We start from the raw sequence: 24,186 nt of genomic DNA, 5'->3' as shown, positions 1-24,186 counted from the left end.
AAGATAAGGCCTGAGCCAATTGATATCTCCTATGAGTTTTTGAAAATCATTTAAAGTTTTTAGATGATTAGTTCTAAGTTGAATCTTTTGTGAAAGAATTTTGTTACGAAAAAGTTCAAAGCCTAAGAATAAGTAAGGAGGTTTTAATTGAATTTTATCAGAAGCTATCTGAAGACCAGCCCTGGTAAGGGCCCCAGAAAGCTCTTGAGAGTAAATAAGGAGTTCAGTGGGATCAGGACCGGCCAAGAGGGTGTTATCCACATAATGAATGATATACAAAGAAGGCCATTTAGGTCTAAATGGATCTATAATTTGGGCCACAAATTTTTGACACAGCGTAGGGCTGTTAGCCATCCCTTGGTGCAACACTTTCCATTGGAATCTCTGCATAGGGCCTCTAAAATTTACCACAGGTAAACTAAATGCAAAATGCTGACGATCTTCAGGGTGCAGGGGAATTGTAAAAAAGAAATCCTTTAGGTCAATAATGATTTTACAATATCTTGCAGGAATTGATACTGGAGTGGGGAGGCCTGGTTGTAGGTCTCCCATAGGTACCATGGCCTTATTAATTTTTCTAAGGTCCTGGAGCAATCTCCATTTTAAGGGAATTCCAGAAACACTCCACTGCGGGCCTCCGACCACCTGTTTAGATAAACCTATCATTTTAAAAGTCATAAAGTATCATTGTTTGCTTAGCCCATCATAATGGAGATTACGTTATCCTCAGTGTTTTTTGACCTAGTAGGTTTCTCTGTTTTAGATTTTCCTTCTCCCTTCTTATCCGTCTCTGGCCACCAGCTGGACAAAATTCAGGGAGAACTAGGATAAAGTCTGAGAGAGCCAAGTACATGTCCTATAGTGTATAGCTTGGACCTCTGTGCGAACATTTACAATAGACTTCATTAAACACTTGAAGAAAAAAGGCAATAGGCATAAGAGAAGCAGAAGGCAAACTCCCACAGTTGTAAAGCTGCCTATCCAGGAACTTAGAGAGTCCCAACCAGGCAACACAGATTTAAATGTAGTAAATAAATCATTAGCAGCCTTAGTAGCATCAAAATCAAGATGGCTGTTTTGTATAATTAGAATTTTTGAATGTAAGTTACAAATCTAACAAAATGTTATCATGGTGCCAAAATTGAGACAGTTACTTTACATACAATAGAGCAGAATTTGGTCTTTTTTGAGCCAAAACAGCTAGGTAAACTTTAATATAACCCTTGATAAAGTTTTTGAAAGAAAAATATTATTTGACAACCAATGATTTTGGCTTAAACTTGATAGCTATTGATTTTTATGTACCACAGAAATTTTTATAAACATAAAACAATTTTATGTTTTACCCATGACTTAAGTTTGATAAAACTTAAGCAAGCTATTCCAACATATCCCAGGAAGATGAAAGTTATAGTTACTGAAATTAAATCACTTAAACCTAAGTGATTAAACCCAGTTATGACCATTCAATAAAATTAGCATAAGTAAGACAGAAGCTATCTGTAAAGTCACAATGTCTTTAGGTATGAGTACTTCACCTTTGGAAATTAACCATTTCTATGTGAGCCTTTATCTTTAGAAAAGTTAAAACCTTGATGAAAAGAGGAACCTAATTTACTTTACTGAGAGAGTCTTAAAGTCAGTTTTATAACCCTTAAATCATAACAAATTAGCATCAGTGACCTGTTAATGAGTGAGGCCTTATCATAAGACTCAGTTTATCTATTTAAAATTTTGTATAGTGAGAGACTTTATCTAACAGATGTGACTTTAGGTGTTCATAAGAGATGAACTAAAGAGAACCACAGTTATATGCTGTATTCCTTTTTCCTTGTCAGAGACAATTGGCCATTTTTGTCTCTAGTCAGAGTCTGGGGGGACACATGGCTTAAACTTGCATGGGGTTTGAGATAAAGGGGGTTCCATCTTTTTTTTTTTTCAGAGTACAGCTTCCTATGAATTTAAGTAGCATATGTTGGAAAGTAAGAGCGAAATGAAATTACAGAGCAGAGAGATAAGCATCCTGACATTTCTTTCCTATTCCAAAGTTGTTTGTTTTTATATAGCAAATTTACCCATTTGCATAACACAAGGTGATAGACTCTTGTCTATGTTTAACCTGGTTAAACCTCCAATTACATCTGTACTTATGACTTTGTGACCCACCTAACATAGGCATCACCTATGTCTAATGTAAGATGAATTTAGATTGAGACTATGTCTCTATATAAAACTTTTAGAGTATCCTTAAGAGTCTGTAACAGTTGAAGAATCTCTAACTTTAGGCATGGCATTTAGGTTTAGCCTGAAAATTCTTTCCTACATATGCACATCTTTATCCACATACTTGAACATTCTCAGTACCACTCAAAAAGCATTTTTAACAAGCATTCTATGTCCCAACATTGAACAATTCTTTCCCAGTTCCTTCAATCAATTCATCTCACCCCATCATTAATTATATTTTCGTTATTTTTTTATTCTCCCAAAGGGGTGCACCGTTCCTGGAAATACTGAAATATCAGGTCGATGTGTGGAGTGGACGGAGCAAGCTCCTATTCCAACTCCAAGCTCCAAAAATCCATTTAATGTATTGTCCTCGGACAGAGGACGTATCAGATATTAAACTGATAAGAACAGATACTACACTTGATCTTAGCCAAAAGGCCGAGAAGTGATTATCTTTCTTATAAGGCTATTAAAAAATTACACCAAATTGATTAATCCTATTACTAAAAAGAAAGTAGTCTTAATACAATTTAATATCATTAATACCAATAACACACTTGGGAATGATTTTTTAGGAGTAGCTAAGGCAAATTGTGTTGTTATCTTGAGGCAAGCTGGCTCAGCTCAGAAGTCAGATCAGTTGCCTCCTCCTTTTAAGTAATAGGACATTACAATCTTTTTTTAAAATATCTGACAAATTATAAGTTACCTCTTTAGAGGAAGTTTTGTTGTTTTTAATAATCCTCTATGTAAGGTGAACTTGATCTAGAACAAATATCTGGCAAATTCACTCCTGTAAAAGACATTTAACTTTTCCTTTTTAATTTCTATGCTTAGGTCTTTGATTTCCTTGAAATGGTTCTCTAGAAGAGAAAGGAATGTCACCTGCGTCCATCTCATCTCTTTAGTCACAGTCACAAACATGATACAACTAGCAAGCACAATGAGCACACATAAACACATATACACACAAATATAAAAAGAACAAATCCTCCTGATAAGATAAAAAAATCTGCTTAAAGAACTTGAAGAAATCTCAATTCCTTGTGCTTTTAAAATATCTTTTACTATGGCAATTACCTCCTTTTTACTCTTTGTTAAATCTTTTTTTTTCTATCTTAACCCGTGTTCCTTGTGTCTTGAGAGAAGTTTTAAGCCCTTCAACAATTTATGCTTACTTAGGGTCTGTCCCATGATAGAAAAGGAAAGAGGAGAAATGGTAAGACCACAGAGCAACATTCCCGGTTGGAGAACCGGCATGGAGGGGGGTTCCCCAATGGGCCTGACATGAGCCTGACTGCAATTTTAAGAACTGGCAGCTGCTCCAAGAGCATTTACTGGCTGTTGTGTACCCAGTTTTGTTGATAGGAAGAGAGGCTAGATAGGAGGTCTTTGCCAATGCCCAAACAGGCTGTTGGGATTTGCACAGGGAGCTAGGGGCCTTCAGCCAATGCCAGAGGGTAGCCCTGGCTGAGAGGCTTCAGTTGCCCTGTTGCTATGTTGCAATTCCACGTGATGGCACCAACTGAAAGTAAAAGGAGGAAGAGAAGTGCAAAAAGGAAGTCCCACAGTTCTTGTTCCTTGAAAAAAAATGACTCAATAGTCTTTACTTTAATTGCCTAGAATTTGTCGCTTACCTCAAATGGATCAGTTTCACAGGTGGGCTTTTCTGCGTCGATCGCAGTGCAGGTCTGTATTACAGGTGAATTGCCTGTAGTGACCTCTATGCAGACCTTCACTCACCCCTCCAGTGGGGTGGCGGTCTAATGGCTGGGACAGCTGTCCACTCAAGCGACATTCAGGTCTTTCTTCATACCTCATGCCTCACGCTCATTGGGCGCCACTTGCCCCAGCCAGCGGGGAGTCGAACAAGGAAATGAGGGGAAAATTAACCTGAATGAAAAAAGGCAAACAGGCACAAGAAGGAGACCATGCTAGATGTTTATCAAGGCCTCGAGAGTTTATTCTTGCATGTAGACTTATATAGGATTATAGGGGGAAGGGTACATGGTCAGGGCAAGAAGTTGTAGGGGGAAGGGGACATAGTTAGGGCAAAGATCACAGAGTTACTGGTTAAACTGCAATGCCTTTGTTTCTCCATCAGCTACTGGCAGGATGGGGGAGTGTTTAGCCAGGTGTATGATACCATTGTTTCTGGTAGTTGAATATTAGGTGAGGAAGTAGAAAGTTAACTTGCTATATGGCAGTCTTTGTTTCTGGTAGTTGAGTATTAGGTGAGGAAGTAAAAACTTAACTTGCTATATGGCAGTTTCTGTTAACATGGCCGAGGTTTGGTTCATAGCTCCCAACATGTCATAGGCATTAGCTACTTGTTGCTATGTTAACAAAGCTGAAAAGAATCAGCTTAAGTGAGGAAGGTTTTATTTTGGGTTCAAATGCAAAAGGCACAGTCTATTATGGCAGGGAGAGCATGGTGGCAGGAATTTGAGGTGGCTGGTCACATTGCATCCATAGTCAGGAAGCAGAGAGTGATGAATGCTGGGGCACGTTTTGCATTTTCCTTTTTATCCAGTCTAGGACACAGCTCTTAGAATGGTGCCACCCACAGTTGGGGTGAATCTTCCCACTTTAGTTAACGTAATGGAGATAATCCCTCTGATATGCCCAGAGATTTGTCTTTTAGGTGATTTTAGATCCTGTCAATTTAACAATCAATATTAACTTTGAATTAATATTTAACTTTGAAATGTGAGAACTGGTGGAGATTTTCCAATCTCTGCTCACTGTTGGTACATTGATCTTTACAAAGCAAAGTACCCACATTGTGAGGTGGAGATGGGACTTTTTTTTTTTTTTTAAGCCATGAATTCTTTTTTCTTTTCACAATTTTTATTAACATTTTCCATGATTATAAAAAACATCCCATGGTAATACCCTCCCTCCCCGCACTTTCCTCTTTGAGGAGATGGGACTTTTAACTTTCAGTTAATTGTTCAGTGGTGACTTGAGCATAATAAATTTTGCATATACTCAGGTGGAAGGCTGAAGGGGTCTAACATTTCCTGTCTTTGTGCATTATCTGCATCATCCCTTGGTGACTAAGAATTCCTTTAGAGATCATTTCTTACTTGTCTTTGTATTTCTTGCCATTCCTAGCTTACGGCAGGTGCTTTGAAAGGTCTTACCAAATTGAATTGGAAAAAGAGAGCAGAGGGCAGTCAAGAATTGAATTATATTCTTACACACCTGTTTCTATGTATGTGAGAAACATTTTTTAATGTTATGAATGAAGATTTATCTTGCTTTGGTGCTTTCAGAATAAAATATAAGCTTCTTAATTGTTCTTTTAAACCTGAAAGGTTCCTGTTTATTTATTTATTTTTTTAATGACTTAAAGCCTTTACCTTTGTAAAGATTTGTTCTGGCTACTTTTAATATATGCTGTTACACTTAATGACTTTCCACTCCCTGTCAACATTATTGGGTGCTATTTTTACTTAATTATTTCAGTTTTAATATTTTATTTATTATTCTTTTGAGGCAACCCCAATGGACTTCCTTTTTAAGAGAGAGAGAAAGACAAAATTGGCGCACCAAGGTCTCCAGGCACTGCAATTGAACTCCAGATGCATGTGCCACCTTGTGCACATGTGCAAACTTGCATGCTTGCATCACTGTGCTTCTGGCTTATGTGGGACCTGGAGAGTCAAACATGAGTCCTTAGGCTTCATAGGCAAGCACCGTAACCACTAATCAATCTCTCCCAGCATTATTAATGTTTTAATACTAGGGACTTTAAAAATAATTTCATCAAGAATGGTATTTTACCCTGCTGTTGTACATGAGAAATCTGAAGCTCTGATGGAGGAAGAGATGCATGTACTTCTTGAGGGTACATACTGGAAAGGGAGCTAGAATGTCCTCTGATTCCCAGACCCTTGCTTTTTTCTTATTCTTCATGGTCCTTCTTAGCCTAAGTAAGCACCTTCATCTCATTGAACACTTATCACTACCACCCTCTCAATCTCAAAGAGCTTTCATCATCATCGTAATATTCTATTTATTTATTTGGTGTTCAAAGTGAGGCTGTGTTAGAGATGCATGGCTAGGTATAATACTGCCATGGAGAGACTTTAAATAGTTAAAAGTCAATTTAACCCCAGGTCTGAAAATTTCTAAGTTGTGAGAGAATGAACTGTATAAAAAAGTGCTTCTTTCCTGCTTCTTTCTAAAGCCACTTTATTTTTTCAATATTCATTTATTTATGAGGTAGATAGATGATGATGATGATAGATTGATAGATTGATGATAGATAAATAGATAGATATTGGGAGTGCCAGGGTCTCTTGCCACTGGAAAAGAAATTCAGATATATACACCCACCACTTTGGGCATCTGGCTTTACATGGGTTAGGGAATCTAACCCGGGTTGAAAGGCTTTGCATACAAGCACTCTTAACTGGTGAGCCATCTTCTCAGCCTCTTAAAGTCATTTTAATAAATGGTATTGATCAAGTGAATCATTTAGAATTTGTATCATCTCAGCATCCTGAATGATAGTATGATTAATATCAGGATGGTGTTTTGGTGCCAGAAGTCCAATCTCTTTTATCTCCTATTGTTTACCTGCTCTGGTTCTTTCTAGTCAGTATGGTAGCCTTTGGGCCACCAGCATCATAGTCTCCTCTGTCTTGTCAGCCATTCAGATTACTAGATCCTATTGAGACCTGTTGAATCAGACCCTACATTTGATTTAACATACTCTTTTGTGATTACTTAGCTCACTAAAGCTTGATGTAATTACTCTAGAGTGGCTTTTGCAGCAGTCTTGGTGTTTTATTGCAACACCATGTTTGCATTGCTTAAAATATATGTGTGTACACAATTGAACTTAATTATTGATAATTTTGGTGAAGTTATTCTACTGTGTGTATAATTTCTTAGGCCTTTTTCTCTGGCCTACTACTTGATCTTTGCATTGCCATTCAAGTAGTTAAATTAGTGCCCTCTAGTTCTAAATACCTTTTATGTTTCATGACACAAACCAGGTTTCATTAAACATTCTGCTCTAGGGCTCCCCTATTGCTCAGTGGGTAGAGCATGAGATTCTTCAATATTTTGTTCACACAGTTACTTGTGTGTAAATAGTAAGATGAAAGCTGATTGATGACTAAATTATTGAATGAATGCATAGAAGAGGAGAAATTTAGATGGCAAATTACTTGAAGAGCAGGACAATGTCTTAGCCATCTTTGAATGGAAAATGCTTTGTAGAAACCTATAAGTATTGTTTCTTGGTTCCTTTGTGGCCTACAGATGAGAATGTCTACACATTCCTATAGTGCGACTGGAAAGAATAGAAAGGAGAGAAAATGGAATAAAATGAAGCTCGCCTTCACGATTTTTTTTTACCTTAGCCAATCATCACAACCCGAAAGCCAGTTTTGTTTTACAGAGGCTGAAACCTCCCTCTGAAATTTAAGGACCTCGTTGAAGTGAAGAGCCTGCCCATGCTTGGGTATTAAGTAGCTGTATGATTGTGTTCCCGGTTCTGTTTCTAGAGAGATTGAGAGATGGATGACGAATGATCCTTTGTATACAAAAACAAAGCACAAAAGCCACTCTCGGGATTCCTCTTGCGAATTCGGGGCGCAAAAGGAAGGAGCTTTTGTTCTTTCCTTTTGATCCAAGTAGGCGGGAACAAAGAAATGAAAATTCCTCCTGCCCAGATCATTCCACGGTCAGCGGAACTCAAGTTACAGCCCTTCGGGCTCAGGAGGGGGAAGCAACGAGGGACGGACACTTGCCTGCAGTTGCCTAGTAACGCCGGCTGGAGGAGTCCCGGCGCAATTAGGTTCCGGAGAAGTGTCAGTGGCCGTCTTGGATCTTGCAGCCCATTCTTTCCGTGCTGGCGACTGTCCCCGCGGCTTGGCGGGCTAGGGCTGGGGAAATGTTGCAGGAGGAGTCGGATCTGTCTCTCATTATTGCCCAGATAGTCCAGAAGCTCAAGGGCTCTAATTTGTACACGCAGCTGGAACGGCAGGCCTGGGTAAGTGGTGCGGATTGGGAAGGGATGAGAGCAGCTGGGCCACAGGGGTGTCGTGTCATCACTTCCTTCCCCCAAGCCAGAGCTCACCTCTGGTGCATAAACCACCCTTTCTTACCATTGCAGGCCTGTTTGCTCAGACGCCGGGCATGGGGCGATAGAACCTTACCAAAGAAGGGTGGGGCGCATCGCGCCTTATTTTCAGGCCAGAGAACGCCGAGGTTACTCATCAATTTATTCTTTTAGTCAGTTGCTGGAGTTATTAAAATTAGCAAGCCTTCCTTCACTTTCATATTCTTACGGGTGGTTACATTCCCTGGGCCTAGGTGGGGCAGTGGTTTTTTTTTTTTTTTTTTTTCTCTCTCTGCATCCCTGAAGCACTTTGTTGCTCTCTCCTTGCTTCCAGTGATTTCCCCTCCATCCCTCCATCTGCCTTTTATTGAATACTTTCAAATGTGCTAGATATTACCAATGCATCCATCCATCACGAGTTCTTTCCTTTTTGAGAATGTAAATGGAATCGCACAATATGTAAACTTTTGTGCATGCTTTCTGTCATTTAGCATAACACGTTGGGATTCATCCATGTTGGTATTTCAACAAGTTCTTTTTCGCTCAGTTGTTCAGTAGTATTTCACTCTTTGGCTGTCCCACGATTAACTTATCCATGTCTTAGTTGATGTGGGTATGGGATTGCTTTGAGATTATGGGTAAAGTCAACACATGAATTCTATATAGATATTAGATATTTGTTTTCTTTTTTTCTTCAACTAATTGCTGAGTTGTATGGTAACATACATTTGATTCTACAGAAAACTGCCAAACTTTTCCCAAGTTGCTGTACCATTGTACATTCCTATCAGCAATCCTGAGAATTCTGCATACTTAATAACAATTGATGCCCATGTTTATTTTTCTTGCTTAATTTTTATTGCTTACACCTCTCTAGTAACAGAATGGCATCTCATTGGAGCTTTAACTTCACATACCTAATGACTAAACATTTTCTCATGTGCATATATCTTTTTTGGTGAAATAGTCTGCGCAAATCCTTTACCCATTTAAAATTTTATGTTAGGACTGGCGAGATGGCTTAGCGGTTAAGCACTTGCCTAAGGAAGCCTAGTGACCCCGGTTCAAGGCTCGATTCCCCAGGACCCACGTTAGCCAGATGCACAAGGGGGCGCACACATCAGGAGTTCGTTTGCAGTGGCTGGAGGCCCTGGCACGCCCATTCTCTCTCTCTCTTTCCCCCTCTCTCTGCCTCTTCCTGTCGCTGTCTGTCACTCTCAAATAAATAAATAAAAATACAAAAAAATCTTAAAAATATAAAATAAATAAAATTTTATGTTAAGCTGAGCATGGTGGCACACGCCTTTAATCCCAGCACTTGGGAAACAGAGGTAGGGGGATAGCTGTGAATTTGAGGCCACTCTAAGATTACATAGTGAATTCTAGGTCAGTCTTGTCTAGAATGAGACTCTACCTCAAAAAAACGAATAAAAATTTCTTTTATGTTGTCTTTTCACTATAGGGATTCTTTACGTATGATATAAGACTCATAAGATAGCCATTCTTTTTTTTTTTTTTTTTTGTACGGTTTAGACAGTCTGTTCTCAAAGTCTGTGTAGCTGAGGATAACCTGGAACTTCTGATCCTCCTGCCTCTGTCTCCCAAATGCTAGGGTTAAAGGCCTGTGACACCAGGCCTTGCCAGTTAGTCATCTTGCATTTTCTTCCAGGCAGTGGATTATCTTTTCATTTTCTTTTTATTTTTTTTAATTTTTATTTATTTATTTGAGAGCGACAGACACAGAGAGAAAGACAGATAGAGGAGGATGGGTGTGCCAGGGCTTCCAGCCTCTGCAAACGAACTCCAGACGCGTGCGCCCCCTTGTGCATCTGGCTAACGTGGGACCTGGGGAAGCGAGCCTCGAACCAGGGTCCTTAGGCTTCACAGGCAAGCGCTTAACCGCTAAGCCATCTCTCCAGCCCTCTTTTCATTTTCTTAACTGGGTCCTTCAAAGAGCAACAATTTTTAATTTTGGTAATTAAAATTTATATCAAATTCTTTTCAAAATGATTTGGGGTTGTATGTCCTATCTAAAAGTCTTTGCATAACCCAAAGTATCAAAAATAGGCTTCTTAGATATTTGGTCTACAAATTTTAGAAAGTGGGGGGGGGAGGGAGGGAATTAACACGGGATTTTTTTATAATCATGGAAAATGCTAATAAAAATTAAAAAAAAAAGAATGTAAGAGACAAAGGAAGGTTAGGACTCCTTATAATGTGCTCCTCCCAGACACAAAATGGCCTGGATATCCATGGCCTCACAGTGCCTGATACTACCTACACAAGACCATCATAAGAGGAGGAAAAGATCATGACATCAAAATAAGAGAGACTGATTGAGAAGGGGAGGGGATACGATGGATAATGGAGTTTCAAAGGGGAAAGTGGGGGGAGGGAGGGCATTACCATGGGATATTGTTTACATGGAAGGTGTTAATAAAAATTTTTTTTGAAAAGAAAAAAAAAGAAATTTTATGGTTTTAGCTCATAAATTAAGCTTTGTTATCTATTTTAAAGTAATTTCTGTGTATGATTCAAAGGTATGCCATTTATTGTTCTTCCACATATATATCTAGTATTTCTAGTATCTATGTGTGGAGACATTTATCTTTTTTCTACTAATTTTCTTGGAAGCTTTGTTGAAAATAGATTACATCCTCAGGTGTGCATGTGTGTACACACCCAACTGTTTATGACACTGTTCTGTTCCTATTGATCTGTCTTATCATTATGCTCATGTTACACTATCTTAATTTTTTGACTTTCTAATAAGTTTAGAAATCAGATAGTCTAACAACATCATTTCTCTTCAAAGACTGTTTCTAAAATTTGTATTGCAAAACAAAGGACTTCAGAATCAACTTTAAAGTTACTACAAGAATCTCTGGATCTTGGGGTTATATTATTTTAAATTTATAGATCAGGGCTGGAGAGATTGCTCAGCAGTTAAGGCACTTGCCTGCAAAGCCTAAGGACCCAAGTTCAATTCTCCAGGTCCCATGTAAGTCAGATGCACATGGTGGTGTATGCATCTGGAGGTCATTTGTAGTGGCTGGAGGCCCTGGCTCACCCATTCTCTCTGTGTGTCTCAAATAAATAAATAAAATAGATAAATAAAATGTTTAAAATGAATTTATACATCAATTTGGGGGAATATTAAAATATTCTTGATATTTTTATGAGAGTTTTATCATGACTAGATGTTCAACTTTGTTAAATACTTTTCTTGCATGTGTAAAGATGTTTATGTAAATTGTCTGTTTATAATAGGTTGATATGGTAAAAACACTGATTGGCTTTGAATGTTGCATTAATTTTATATAATGAGATAAATTCTACTTGGTTATGCTGTATTATATTTTTATAGGTATCTTTTAAAATACTGTGTTTAATTATTTATGAGAGAGAGGGAGAGTTAGAGAGAGAGAGAGTGGGCCCTGGGACCTCTAGCCACTGCAAACGAACTCCAGACATATGTGCTACCTTGTGTATCTGGCCTTACGTGGGTGGTAGGGAATCAAGCCTAGGTCCTTAGGCTTTGCAGGCAAGTGCCTTAACTACTGAGCCATCTCTCCAGGCCTTTAATATATTTATTTATTTAATTTAATATTTTGCTAAAGATTCTTATGGCTATAATTCATAAAGATATTGGTATATATATCTATATTTTTTAAGTAATTTATTTTATTTTTTGGTTTTTTGAGGTAGGGTCTCACTCTAGCCCTGACCTGGAATTCACTATGGAGTCTCAGGGTGGCCTTGAACTCATGGCAATCCTCCTACCTCTGCCACCCAAGAGCTGGGATTAAAGGTGCGCACCACCACATCCAGCTTGGTTTCTATTTTTTATTGTAAGATTTTTGTCTAGTCTTGAAATTGGATAATACTTACTTTATATAATGAGTTGGGAAAGAATTTATCCTGCCCTATTATCTGGAAAAATTAGTGTTAATTTTATTTCATATTAAAATATTTTACAGAATTCCCAGGAAAAAATATTAGGCCTTAATGTTTTTTCTTTGCAGGGACTTTTTTTTGTGTTTGATTTGTTCTTTCACAATTTCATGCTTTGATCATGTACACTGTCATTGCCCTCTCACCACCCCACTCCTGCTGTACTCCTTCTTCCTGTTACTTAACTACATCAAGGAGGAGAATGACTCCCTCTCACACAGCATCCATTAGTTGCCATTAGTTTCTCATTAGACTTTGTCTCATCCATGATGGACGTCCATGTCCAGATGACAGAGTTTGACAGTATTCCTCCCCACCATCCATATTTTGCATTCTTTCTGCTCTGTCTTCCACAATGTTCCGTGAGCCTTGGAGGAAGTTGTAGAGATGGACTATACTGGTCTGAGCACTCCAAAGTCACTTATTTTCATCAATTTGACCAGTTATGATTCTGCAAAAACAAAGGAAAAGCTTTTCTGACCAAATCTGAGAGTAGCAATAATCTGTGGATTTAAACATAAAATTTTAGAAGGCAGTTGGATAACAAATCAACTTAGAAAAAAACCACAGTAGTATTTTCTCCCTAGATCCTATGGTCTCTTATAGTACCAAGCATGAGTTCTTTCTTATGGAGTGGGCCTCAAATCCAACCAACAATAGTTGTTACCCCTATAACATTCATGCCACTATTGCATCAGTGAGCATATCTTGCCTGGTATTATTGCATACAGGGCCCACTACTTGATGAAAATGTTGATGTGATAATTTTTCCCCCCAGGATCCTGCCTACCTCTTTCCAGCATCGTGAAAGTTGGCTAGCAGGAAGGAAGCTACCAGCTCAGTCCCAATTTGATTTGTCTATGTCCTGCAACCAAAGGGAGTTTTATTGTCAGTAATAAGATCTTACTATTAAGTTCTAGTGGGCAACTAAGAGCAATAGCAATACCCGGTGTTATTTTGTGTGTCTCTGGGTCTTCCCTATCTGTGGTGGTTTTAAGTGGGTGCCCCCATAAACTCATATGTTTAAAATGCTTGATTCCAAGCTGATGGCAGTTTGAGAAGTGGATGCTTGCTAGAGGAGGTGTGTTGTTGGGGGTGGGCTTAGGGATGTTATAGTCAGATCCCCCCTGCCAGAGTTTAGCTCACTCTCTTGATGCGGTTTGTTTGTCACCCACTGTGGCAGAAGTGATGTCCAGCTTCTGCTCATCCATACTTTCCCTCTGTCATCATGGAGCTTGCCCTTAAGACTGTAAGCCACATAAATCCGTTTCTGCCACCAGCTGTGTCTGGTCTGGTCCTCTGTCCATCAGTGAGAAGGAAACCACAACAGAAAATTGCTACCAGAGGAGAAAGGTCATCACAACTGGAAATGTGGCTATATGCTTTTGGTCTTTTGGTACTGATTTGTGGAAGGAATGTGGAAGAAATTGAAACCTTTGCCTAAGAGATGCCTTGCAATACTGAAGGTAGAGTCAGACTGGAGAGACCTACATGCAAAGAATTTTGGACCATGAGGTTTGCCTTATTAAAGGAAAAAGGTCTTTGTCTGGAATGGGATAGAGACAGTTTGTGTGAGGGGCTAGCTGCATTCTTCCTTGTCCTGAGAACTTGTGCAGGGTTGCATTTGTATTATGTACAGGTGGGCTGGCATGAGCAGATGGGCACAGGACATAGAGGAATGAAAGCTTCAGGCTGGAGATAGTACCCATTTAGCTGCAATTGCTTGAGATTACAACCATTGAGATTGGGCTAGCTGTTCTGCCTTGCGAAAGCAAAGGATGCTGATTATTTTGAAAGTAGAGGGCCAGAGTTATGGAGGAGTGTCCTGCTCTTTAAAGTCTGTTTTATTCTTCTCTGGATTAACAATTTTTTAGTCTACCTGGTACTATAGAGTGTAACAAATGCAGAAAAGAAAGGGTAATTGGATTTGTAGCGTGTTTTTTTTGTTTGTTTGTTTGTTTTTTGTTTTTTTTTTTGGTGGGATGAGGTTTCGAGGTAAGGATTCACTGTAGCCCAGGCTGACCTGGAATTCACTATGTAGTTTCAGGGTGGCTTCATACTCATTATGATCCTCCTACCTCTGTTTTTCCAGAACTGGGATTAAAGATGTATATTAACATGTCCAGCTAATCATTTATGGTCATGGCAGTTGTGTTATAGTATGTATGGAATGTGTATGTATGTTTGACCAGTTTGCCAGAGGTTATTAGCTTTATTAATCTCATCAAAGAACAAATTTTTGGCTTTGCTGATTGTTTATTTCAGATCACATATTTATTATGTTTCTTGTTTTCTTTGGGATTAGTTAGCTATTCTTTTTTTATTGTCATGAAATGGAAGGCTAGGTCATAGATTTGAAGTGTTCCAACAATATATAGACCAAACTATAATTTCTCTGTAAGTTCTGATTTAACTGCATTTTGTATTGGTGAGTTATGCTTTAATTATCCCTTTGTTCAAAATATGTTTTTGTTATCTTAAGTTTACCTCCTATTGTTATTTTGAAATGAATTTGTTAATTTTCAAGTAGTTGAGATTAAAAAATATTTTTGTTGGGGCAGGAGAGATGGCTTAGCAGTTAAGGTGCTTGCATGTGAAGTCTAAGGACCCAGGTTTGATTACCCAGTACCCACATGCGCCAGATGCACAAGGTGGTACATGCAGTGTATGGGGGCCCTGATGTGCTCATTTGCTCTCTTCCCCCCTCCCCCTGTGCTTCTTTTTAAAAAATCTCTTTCTCTCTCAACTAAATAAATAAAATACTTAAAATGTGTTTTTGTTGTTTTCTAGGTTGAGTTTGCTTTGCTAACTTGCTTTGTTTCCTTGATTTTCTAAAGTCTACGTCATGACCCAGTAGACACCATTTGCTGAATCTTCTGTGTGGCCTTATAAACCATGTTTGTATTGTTATGGTTGAGTCACATTTGAGAGAAGTTGGTAATTAATCTGTTTAATTCTTTGTGTTATTATTATTGAATCTTTTCTATGTGTTATACATTCCAAGATCTACAGGCAATGCCCCAAACAAGGGTTAGTACCACAGAATCTGAATATATAATTTCCCCCTATACAGACATACCTATGATAAAGTTTAAATTCCATATTAAGATCAGAACAAGATGAATAACAACAGTAATACAATAGAATCATTTTATGGTCAAGTTTCATTCTTGCTATAGATCTTAGCAAATAGCATATGATTTCTGTTCTTATTGTGAAATTTCAGTTTTCAATTTACAAAAGCACTTCATCCCTAGTACTTGAGATGTGGGTTGGGAAGCACTTTATGGCACCTTTCTGGAATATTCCAATTTCCAGCATTGCTAGTCTTGTACCATAGAACCATTATTAAGTAGTACATAGATTGCTTGGGTAGAAATTCTGTGTTGCTCTAATAGTCATTCTGCTAACTCAGACAGCTACTCAGTGGCTGATGGGTGGATTGCACATACAGTACTGATACACTAGACAAAGGAATATCCCCATTCCAGGCAGGATGAGTGCACAGAATTTCATCATGCCACACAAGTGGCATGCAATTTAAAATACAATTTATTTTTTCTGTAATTTTCCAGTTAATATTTTTGGATCATAGTTTGCTACAGGTAACTGAAGTCATGGAAAGAAAAACTGCAGGTATGGGGCAGACCCTTGCCCATTTCTCTTTTAATTTGTTCCAAGTTTTAAAAAATATACTTTTAAGGTTATTTTTATTGGTGTATACAGCTTTGTGATTTGTTGCTATTGGATTAATGCTTTGTTAGTGTAAAATATCCCTCTTGCCTTTAATTAGATTCTTGCCTTAAATTTTGTTTTGTGTGGTGTATCATGCCTGCTTTTATGGCTTTTTCCATCTGTAAAGTTCATCCACTCTGACTATATCTTTTCTTTATTGCTGGGTGTGGCAGAACATGCTTTTATGAGAGAAAGAATGAGATAGAGAGGAACGAGAGAGAGAGAATTGGCATGCCAGGGCCTCTGCCACTCTAATATAACTCCAGATATGTATGTCACCTTGTGCACATGTGCAACCTTGCATGCTTGAATCACCTTGTGCATCTGGCTTATGTGGGACCTTGAGAGTGGAACCAGGGCCCTTAGGCTTTGTAGGCAAGCACCTAAGTCAGCTCTTCAGCCCTGTGACTATATTTAATACATGTTTCTTGAAAGCATCATGTCTTTGTTTTGATAATCTAGACTGACAATTACAGTCTTTTTAGTTGTGTCATTGATTCAATTTATATTTAATGAGTTTACTCATATATTTCACATCTTTCACCTTCATGTTTGGTTCATTTGCTTTCTTGCTTTAGTTTTGAATTATTCAATAATTTTATTATATAATAATTTCCTGTCCATTAACTTGTTTCATTATTCAAACTACTCTAGAAGTTATCGCATTTATTCATAATTATTATCTGATAAATTATTACTGTTGATATTTTCCAACAATGTAATGCTGAAACTTAGAACACTTTACACATTTACCCCTCCTTCCTTTTATATTATTTCTTCATTTTATTTCTTTTTTATTGTTTATTTAAATTTTTAAAATATTAATTTGAGAGAGAGAAAAAGTCAGAGAGAAAGAGTCAGTTTGGACATATTAGGGCCTTCTGTCACTGCAAATGAATTTCATGTACATGCAGTGCTTTGTGCATCTGGCTTTATGTGGGTCCTGGGGATCAAACCCAGACCATCAGGCATTACAAGCAAACACCTTTACCTGCTGAGCCATCTCCCTAGTTTCATCTTTTATGTTATTTTTTGAGTTTTATTTATTTGTTTATGAGGGAGAGAGAGAGAATGAATGGGTATACTAGGGCCTCCAGCTACTACAAATAAACTCCAGGTACATGCACTACCATGTGCATCTGGCTTATGTAGGTTCATGGGAGTTGAACCTGTGTCCTTAGGCTTCTCAGGCAAGTACCTTAACAGCTAAGCCATCTCTCCAGCCCTTATTTTTTTTTTTTATTTGAGAGTGACAGACACAGAGAGAAAGACAGATAGAGGGAGAGAGAGAATGGGTGCGCCAGGGCTTCCAGCCTCTGCAAACGAACTCCAGACGCGTGCGCCCCCTTGTGCATCTGGCTAACATGGGACCTGGGGAACCGAGCCTCGAACCAGGGCCCTTAGGCTTCACAGGCAAGCGCTTAACCGCTAAGCCATCTCTCCAGCCCTCCAGCCCTTATTTTTGACATGCATTTAAAATTTATTTGTATTTCAGATTATATCAGATTCTGCTATTGCTTGTAGCATTAAATTTTTATCAATATTTATTCATAACCATTTTAATCATTTTCATATTTTATCATTACCTCCCGCATTTATATATGATTCTGAGATAATTTTTTGTGTCATAAGAATTCTTTGTAGTATTTCCTCTAGGGTAGATTTGCTGGTGAGAAATTCTTGGTTGTGTGTACGTGTGTGGGGTTGGGGAATGAATTAAAGTCTCACACATATTTACCATGTACCTTGCCACTGAGTTACAGCCTGGGTCCCAAATTCCTTGTTTTTTTTTCTTCTTTTTTTTGAGGCAGTGTTTCACTGTAGCCCGGGCTGACCTGGAATTCACTATGTAGTCTCAAGGTGGCCTCAAACTCATGGTGATCCTCCTACCTCTGCCTCCCAAGTGCTAGGATTAAAGGCGTGTGCCACCACACCTGGCCCTTGGTTTTTAATCTGTCTGGTGATGTCTTTATTTCATCTTCAGTGTTGAAGGATACTTTTTTTTTGTGGAATTCTAAGTTGTCAGTATTTTCTTTCATCATATTGAAGTATTACCCATTCTCCTCTGACCTTTTGGTTTTCTTCTGAAAGTCAGATATCACTGCATGTGTGTCCACTGAACAGATAGATATGTTGTGCACCTCTATATGGTAGCTTTTACCACTTTCTTTGTATTTTTTGCATTTCAGAGACTTGTTAATGTGTGCTTTAGTAAGATATTATTGAGGGCTGAGGAGGTGGTTCAGTGGGTAAGAGTGTTTACTGCAGAAGCATGAGAAAGAGTTCCATCCCCAGCACTCACAGACAAAAGCTGGGTGTAGCTACACATCCTATAACCCATTGGTGAGGTGTGAGCATCAGGAGGATGACAGGGCTTGCAGAGAGTTGTAGAAGAGGACATATGATGTTCTCCTTTGGCCTCCACCTGTGTGCACATGGGGTGTATGCATCTGCACACACATGTGCCTGTATTACACACATACAGACACACAGAGACACACTATACACATACATACCAGATGATGTTGTTTGTATTATTGTTATTCTTTATTTAATTTACCATGTTTGAGTTTATGAGGCTTTTTAAATCTTGACTTGATGTCTTTCACTAGTTCTGAAAATTTCATGACCATTACCTTTTAAAATTCTGCCATATTTTTTTCTGGCTCCTGTCTCTCTGAAGTTCTGATTTATACATTAGAACTTATTCACTGAGTCCCATATACCTGCAATACTGATTTCTGGCATTTTCCTTTTTTCATTCCTGTTCAGTTTGGAGATTTTCCTTTGACATTCTAATTCTCTAATCCTGTTATATGCTGTTGCTCTGGCAAATCCACCTCATGAATTCTTGTATGTATAATGTACTTTTCAATTATAAAATTTCCTGATGGTTTTTGTTTACTAATTCCAATTTTGCATCCACTTTTTATGCATTTTAAAAATAATTCTTCCTTTTTTTTATTTACATGTGTGGTGCTATGCACTGACCATAATTATTTGAAAGTCCTTGTCAGGGGCTGGAGAGATGGCTTAGTGGTTGAGCGCTTGCCTGTGAAGCCTAAGGATCCCGGTTCGAGGCTCGGTTCCCCAGGTCCCACGTTAGCCAGATGCACAAGGGGGCGCACGCGTCTGGAGTTCGTTTGCAGAGGCTGGAAGCCTTGGCACGCCCATTCTCTCTCTCTCCCTCTATGTGTCTTTCTGTCTGTGTCTGTCGCTCTCAAATAAATGAAAAAAAAAAAAAAGTTCTTGTCAGTTAAAACCTTTATCTGAATTACCCTTCTGTATGTTTCTTTCACTCAGCTGTTGATTGTGTGTCATCATGCATGAGCCTGGCTTTGTTGAATGACATGCATGCTGTACTAAAACCATGCAAAGCTTCCACATGACAACTCCATTACTTACCCCCTTCATGGGTCAGATAAGTTTTGGGACTAGTTACCTGCCTTAACATCCTGGAGGAATATGTTGAGCAGAATTACGGTCTAGTTTTCCAGAGTCAAGCTTCTCCTGGCTCTACCCAGTTCTCCTGGGTTTTCAACAAAGGATTTACGTGTTCTATAGGACCTTTGTACTTGGGTCCCTAAGTGATCATTTTCTTGTTAGATTTCAAGCATTTTTTGTTTGTTTGTTTGTTTAGGTTTTTAGCCTGCTAAACCATGGAGTGCCAGTATTGAAAAAAAATTTTTGATAAAACTGGCTGTGCAATGCATCTAACATTTGCAGTTTCTGCCATGGCTCTATTTAGTTCTCTATTGGCCCCCAGTAAGCTTCATTTGTCTTTGTACTGGGCTGGCCCTGATTCTCCGGCTCTTGTTCATTCTTAGAATAGATAAACCATCCTAAAGAAAGTGGCTATTGTGGCAAATTCATCATTCAAGATGTTCTTTTGCAAATACATATGGTTCCTATGTTCTTGGCAGCTCTCTTTTACTTTCAGATAGATGGTGCGCATGTGTGTGCATGCGTGCATGCGTGGTGCGTGCGTGTGTGTGTGTGTGTGTGTGTGTGTGTGTGTGTGATGGTAGGGCGGGAGGTGTTCATTGTTTGTCCTAGGCAGGGTTGTTTATTAGCTTCCAGTTACTCAACCCATCTTTAACATAAACATCCCATTTTGTGAGGACTGCACAATATAATATCCTAGCACATAATAAGTGCTTTATAAGAAGAAATCTGTGGTACAAGTGAGATGGCTTTATTTTTTAATATTAAGAGGATTTTTATTAGTTATGTAAAAACATGAAACTAGACATCTTCTCTGATTACAAAGTGGTTTGTTTTCCCTATATTTTTTTTAAAAAAACATACCACAAAACTTCATTTAGAATGTTGGATTAGAGAAATTTTTAATCTACCTTTTGTTAATTATGCTTTAAAAAGACATTCTGGATTGGAAGGGAAGAACCAACAACTGAGAAATAGTTTAATTTCTTCACTTACATTTCTGAGTTTTCAGTTCCTTCAGTCAAATTGATCAAAACTTCCATTTTTGACAAATTGACAGCAACAAAAAGAAAGTTGGATGGATACATCATATGTTAGTACCATCATTTCCCTCCTCCCTGCCCTCATACCACCGAAGAACCTCCTCAGTGGGATTGCTGGGACTCCCCCCAAGTTTGCAGCTTGTGAGATGTGAGAACATCAGTCATTGTAAGGGGTGAGGGCAGTGCCTCTGGACATTCCCTTCCACTCTGTGACTCTTACATTTTTTCCATCCCCTCTTCCGCAAAATTCTCTGAGCCGTGGTGAGTGTGTTTTAAGTCTACTTTAGTGTTGTGCTCTCATCAGGTTCTGGATGCCTGCTTTGGTACCTTTTGAGTATCCTCAGTGTGTGTCTCCATGACCCTGGCACTGGTTGACAGGTTTGCCATTGAAGCAGCACTCTTGCTCATCTTGCCAATTCCTCTGTGGTTTCATCTGGGTCCTGGCTGATGTGGGAGGGGTGGTTTATCTCCTCATTTTAGTTGCCTTCTGAAAAAGAAAAACAGATGCTCCATAAGAGATTGAGGTCAGCATATGTTCAATAAGATAAGTATTATTACTTAGGAGAGATTTAGGTGGGTGTGTAGCCATGCTTTTGGCTGAAGACTAGTGGGAGCTTCTTGTTGGAGTCCATGATTTTGGTCTTCATAGACTGTGTTCCCAGGTTCAGCTAGGGTTCCTTTCCACTGAGCAGATCTCTTGGCCAGTCAGAGAGCCACTGGATACCCACCTAAGCTAGGTATCACTATTGCGCAGGTATGTCCATCTTGTCAGGCTGGTTGCTTTGATTTAGCAGTGTCCCCTGTTAGCACATAAGACTGTTGGCCATTTTCCCACAGCAGCTCATGCAGCATTTTTCAGCAGTATAGAGACTGATGGAAATGGACTTCTTTACTCAGGGTCTTTCATTGCCACAGTGTGGAATGTGGCATTCTGCTCTTCCCCTGGACCCTGCTTTTTAGGATTTACCTCCTCCTGAAATATTGTTCCACTTAACCCTGCTAGGTTCCCTCCCACTTTAAACTTAGAGTCTCCAGGTCCTCCCACCTCAGATCAGGCATCTTTTTGACTGATAGTACTAGAGATTTGAAAATAATATGAACCCCAGCTGTAAGTTATGCATTGAATGTCTCTTTTTCCCCAAAGTATGAACTTTCTTGAAGTCAGGAGGCTTCTTCTCTTGTCCTGGTGCATTCCAACTGTAGCATGATGACTGGTACAAAATGTATGCAGAACGTGCATTTACTGAATAGCTTAAAATCTCCTTTTTTTTTTTTTTTTTTAAAGCTAGGATCCTGCTCTAGCTCAGGTGGACCTGGAATTTACTATGTAGTCTCAGGCTGGCCTTGAATTCACAGTAATCTTCTTACCTCTTCCCCCTTCAGTGCTGGGATTAAAGGTATGTGCCACCATTCCCAGTTATCCTATTCTTCTTTTGAATGGCTATCCTAACTGCATATGCTGATATGTGCCAGATAGTTCACTAGGTAATCAATTACTAAGAGAAGTCCAAGTCAACTTGGACTCTGCTTTTCTCTGAGAATACTTTTTTTAAGTTTAATTTTTTTGAAACTTTGAGATTTTTCATTTGAAGGTAATCTTAGTGCTATTAAGTTCACAAATATGCTAATTTATTAAATACCCAATCCTAAATATTCTAAAACACACATTGCAAACATACAGATATCTACTCTCTCTACATGTCAGTGCCCACTCATAGCATGGTTTGGAAGTAGGGAGAATAACTTCCCCTTAAACTGCAAGTCAGTAGGTGTTTCTTTACAGTTAACTTTAGCAAAATTCATACAAAATAGTAATTAACAATGATCTTCTTTACTCGTTAACTCACAAGGAAACACCTTCAAAACTGCATTTTGTTAAGTTTCTGTAAAAAGTATGGAATGCTTCAAGAATTTGCGTGTCATCCTTGAGCAGGGGCCATGCTAAACTTCTCTGTATCGTTCCAATTTTAGTATATGTGCTGCCGAAGCGAGCACTTCAATTTAATTTTTTTTATTAAGTAAAAACTTTGTATGAACACATCATGTGTTAGTACCATCATTTCCTTCTTTCCTGCCCCCATTTTGCTGAGGGCCCACCTCAGTGAGATTTCTGGTGTTCACTTTGGGGTTGTAGTTTATGTAACAGGGAATTGGGGTCCTGGGGTACTTCCTGGAGCCCCAAGCCCAGAGTTCATATCTGCAAACTATCCAAAGAATTGACAATTTCAGATTTAAGAGAATGATTTTTGAAACACCACATTTTATTCAGCTTTTACAAAGGAATGTGGAAAGGGAAGTAAGGGGAGATGAAGTGGAGAAAAGAGAAGTATACCTCCTGCAGCCCAAAAGCCTATGTGGGTCACATGTGGCCCAGGAGTCCATGTGAGCAGATAGATAGGCAGATTTCAGAAAAAAAAAAAAAAAAAGTGAGAGGGAATTTTAAAAATAACATGTGCTTTGAAGAAGAATCAAAAGTGAAGATAGTAATAAAAGGAAAAAGGTGTCTCTTCCCACTCCTGCATGGCTGCAGGGGTGGGAAAGAGTTCTTACCTGTCTGAAGATGGGAAAACGCTGCTGCTAGCTCCAGAGAGGAAAAAAATGAGCCCCCCCACCCCCCTGTGGGCCCGGGGGATACAGGATTTGTGTTATCCCACCTAGGCACACCTACACCAGGTGTCCAGCCTAGGTTTAGAGAAGAAATACACCCATACCTGGGTAGGGTGTACACTTGAGAAGGATCTAATCTGGTGGGATGGATAAACACTAAATCCCAGAATTGGCGCAGGTGGGGCAAGCTGAGATAGGTGTGGTGTCCTAAGGGCCCTCCCTTTAAGGGCTGTCCTGATACTGCCTAATTAATCTAACTGCCTATTCTGTGTCCCCCACAGTTATTAGATGTGAGAGCATCAGCCATTGCAAGGTGGGGGGCAGTGCCTGTGGACATTCTCTTCCACTCTGTGACTCTTACATTCTTTCCACCCCCTCTTCCACAAAATTCCCTGAGCTGAGGTAGGTGTACTTTAAGTCTACTTTAGTGGTATGCTCTCATCAGGTTCTGGATGTCTGCTTTGGTGCCTTTTGAGTATCCTCAGTGTGTGTCTCCATGACCCTGGCACTGGTCGACAGTTTTGCCATTGAAGTAGTGCTCTTGATCATCTATTAATTCCTCTGTGGTTTCACCTCATTCTAGCTGCCTTCTGAAAAGAAAAACAGATTCCCCAACAGAGAATGAGGTCAGATTGTTCATTAAGAGAAATTTTGATGGGCATAGTTTCTTTTGGCTAAAAAGTAGTGGGAGGGCTGGAGAGAGAGCTTAGTGGTTAAGCGCTTGCCTATGAAGCCTAAGGACTCCGGTTTGAGTCTCAACTCCCCAGGACCCACGTTAGCCAGATGCACAAGGGGGCACATGCATCTGGAATTTGTTTGCAGTGACTGGAGGCCCTGGAGTGGCCATTCTCTCTCCCTCTCTCTCTCTGCCTCTTTCTCTGTCTGTTGCTCTCAAATTAATAAATAAAAATATTTTTTAAAAAAAGTAGTGGGAGTTTTTCATTGTAGTCTATGATTTTGTTTTCCATAGGATTCTGACTTGGTGTGCAGTTGCAGATAAGGGTTCCTTTTCACTAAGCAGATCTCTTGGCCAATCAGAGAGCCATTGGTTACCCACCTATGCTGGGTGCCACTATTTTATTTTTTTTATTTTAG

The 24,186-nt window shown here is 39.1% G+C and overlaps 1 protein-coding gene and 2 non-coding genes across 5 annotated transcripts in view; 1 reads left to right on the top strand and 2 right to left on the bottom strand.

Moving 5' to 3' along the window:
- Positions 1 to 2,488: 2,488 nt before the first annotated feature.
- LOC123453493 lies at positions 2,489 to 2,679 on the bottom strand. Its single transcript, XR_006632867.1, has one exon. It is a non-coding gene; the product is annotated as a U2 spliceosomal RNA (small nuclear RNA).
- A 5,325-nt stretch (positions 2,680 to 8,004) lies between these two features.
- Tbc1d19 (TBC1 domain family member 19) overlaps positions 8,005 to 24,186 on the top strand; it is a 170,399-nt gene continuing 154,217 nt past the window's right edge. The window contains exon 1 of one of the 3 annotated variants that reach the window (XM_045130142.1): positions 8,005 to 8,239. In XM_045130142.1, the coding sequence (XP_044986077.1) occupies positions 8,141 to 8,239 (99 nt within the window). In that variant the 5' untranslated portion in view covers positions 8,005 to 8,140. The remainder of the gene's footprint in view (positions 8,240 to 24,186) is intronic. The other 2 variants (XM_004656101.3, XM_045130143.1) reach the window with 2 other exon arrangements.
- Positions 22,373 to 22,479, bottom strand: LOC123453374. Its single transcript, XR_006632767.1, has one exon. It is a non-coding gene; the product is annotated as a U6 spliceosomal RNA (small nuclear RNA).

Source organism: Jaculus jaculus, chromosome 11, assembly GCF_020740685.1.
Source record: "Jaculus jaculus isolate mJacJac1 chromosome 11, mJacJac1.mat.Y.cur, whole genome shotgun sequence".
NCBI lineage: Eukaryota > Metazoa > Chordata > Mammalia > Rodentia > Dipodidae > Jaculus > Jaculus jaculus.
This window is presented reverse-complemented; position numbering and strand designations above follow the sequence as displayed.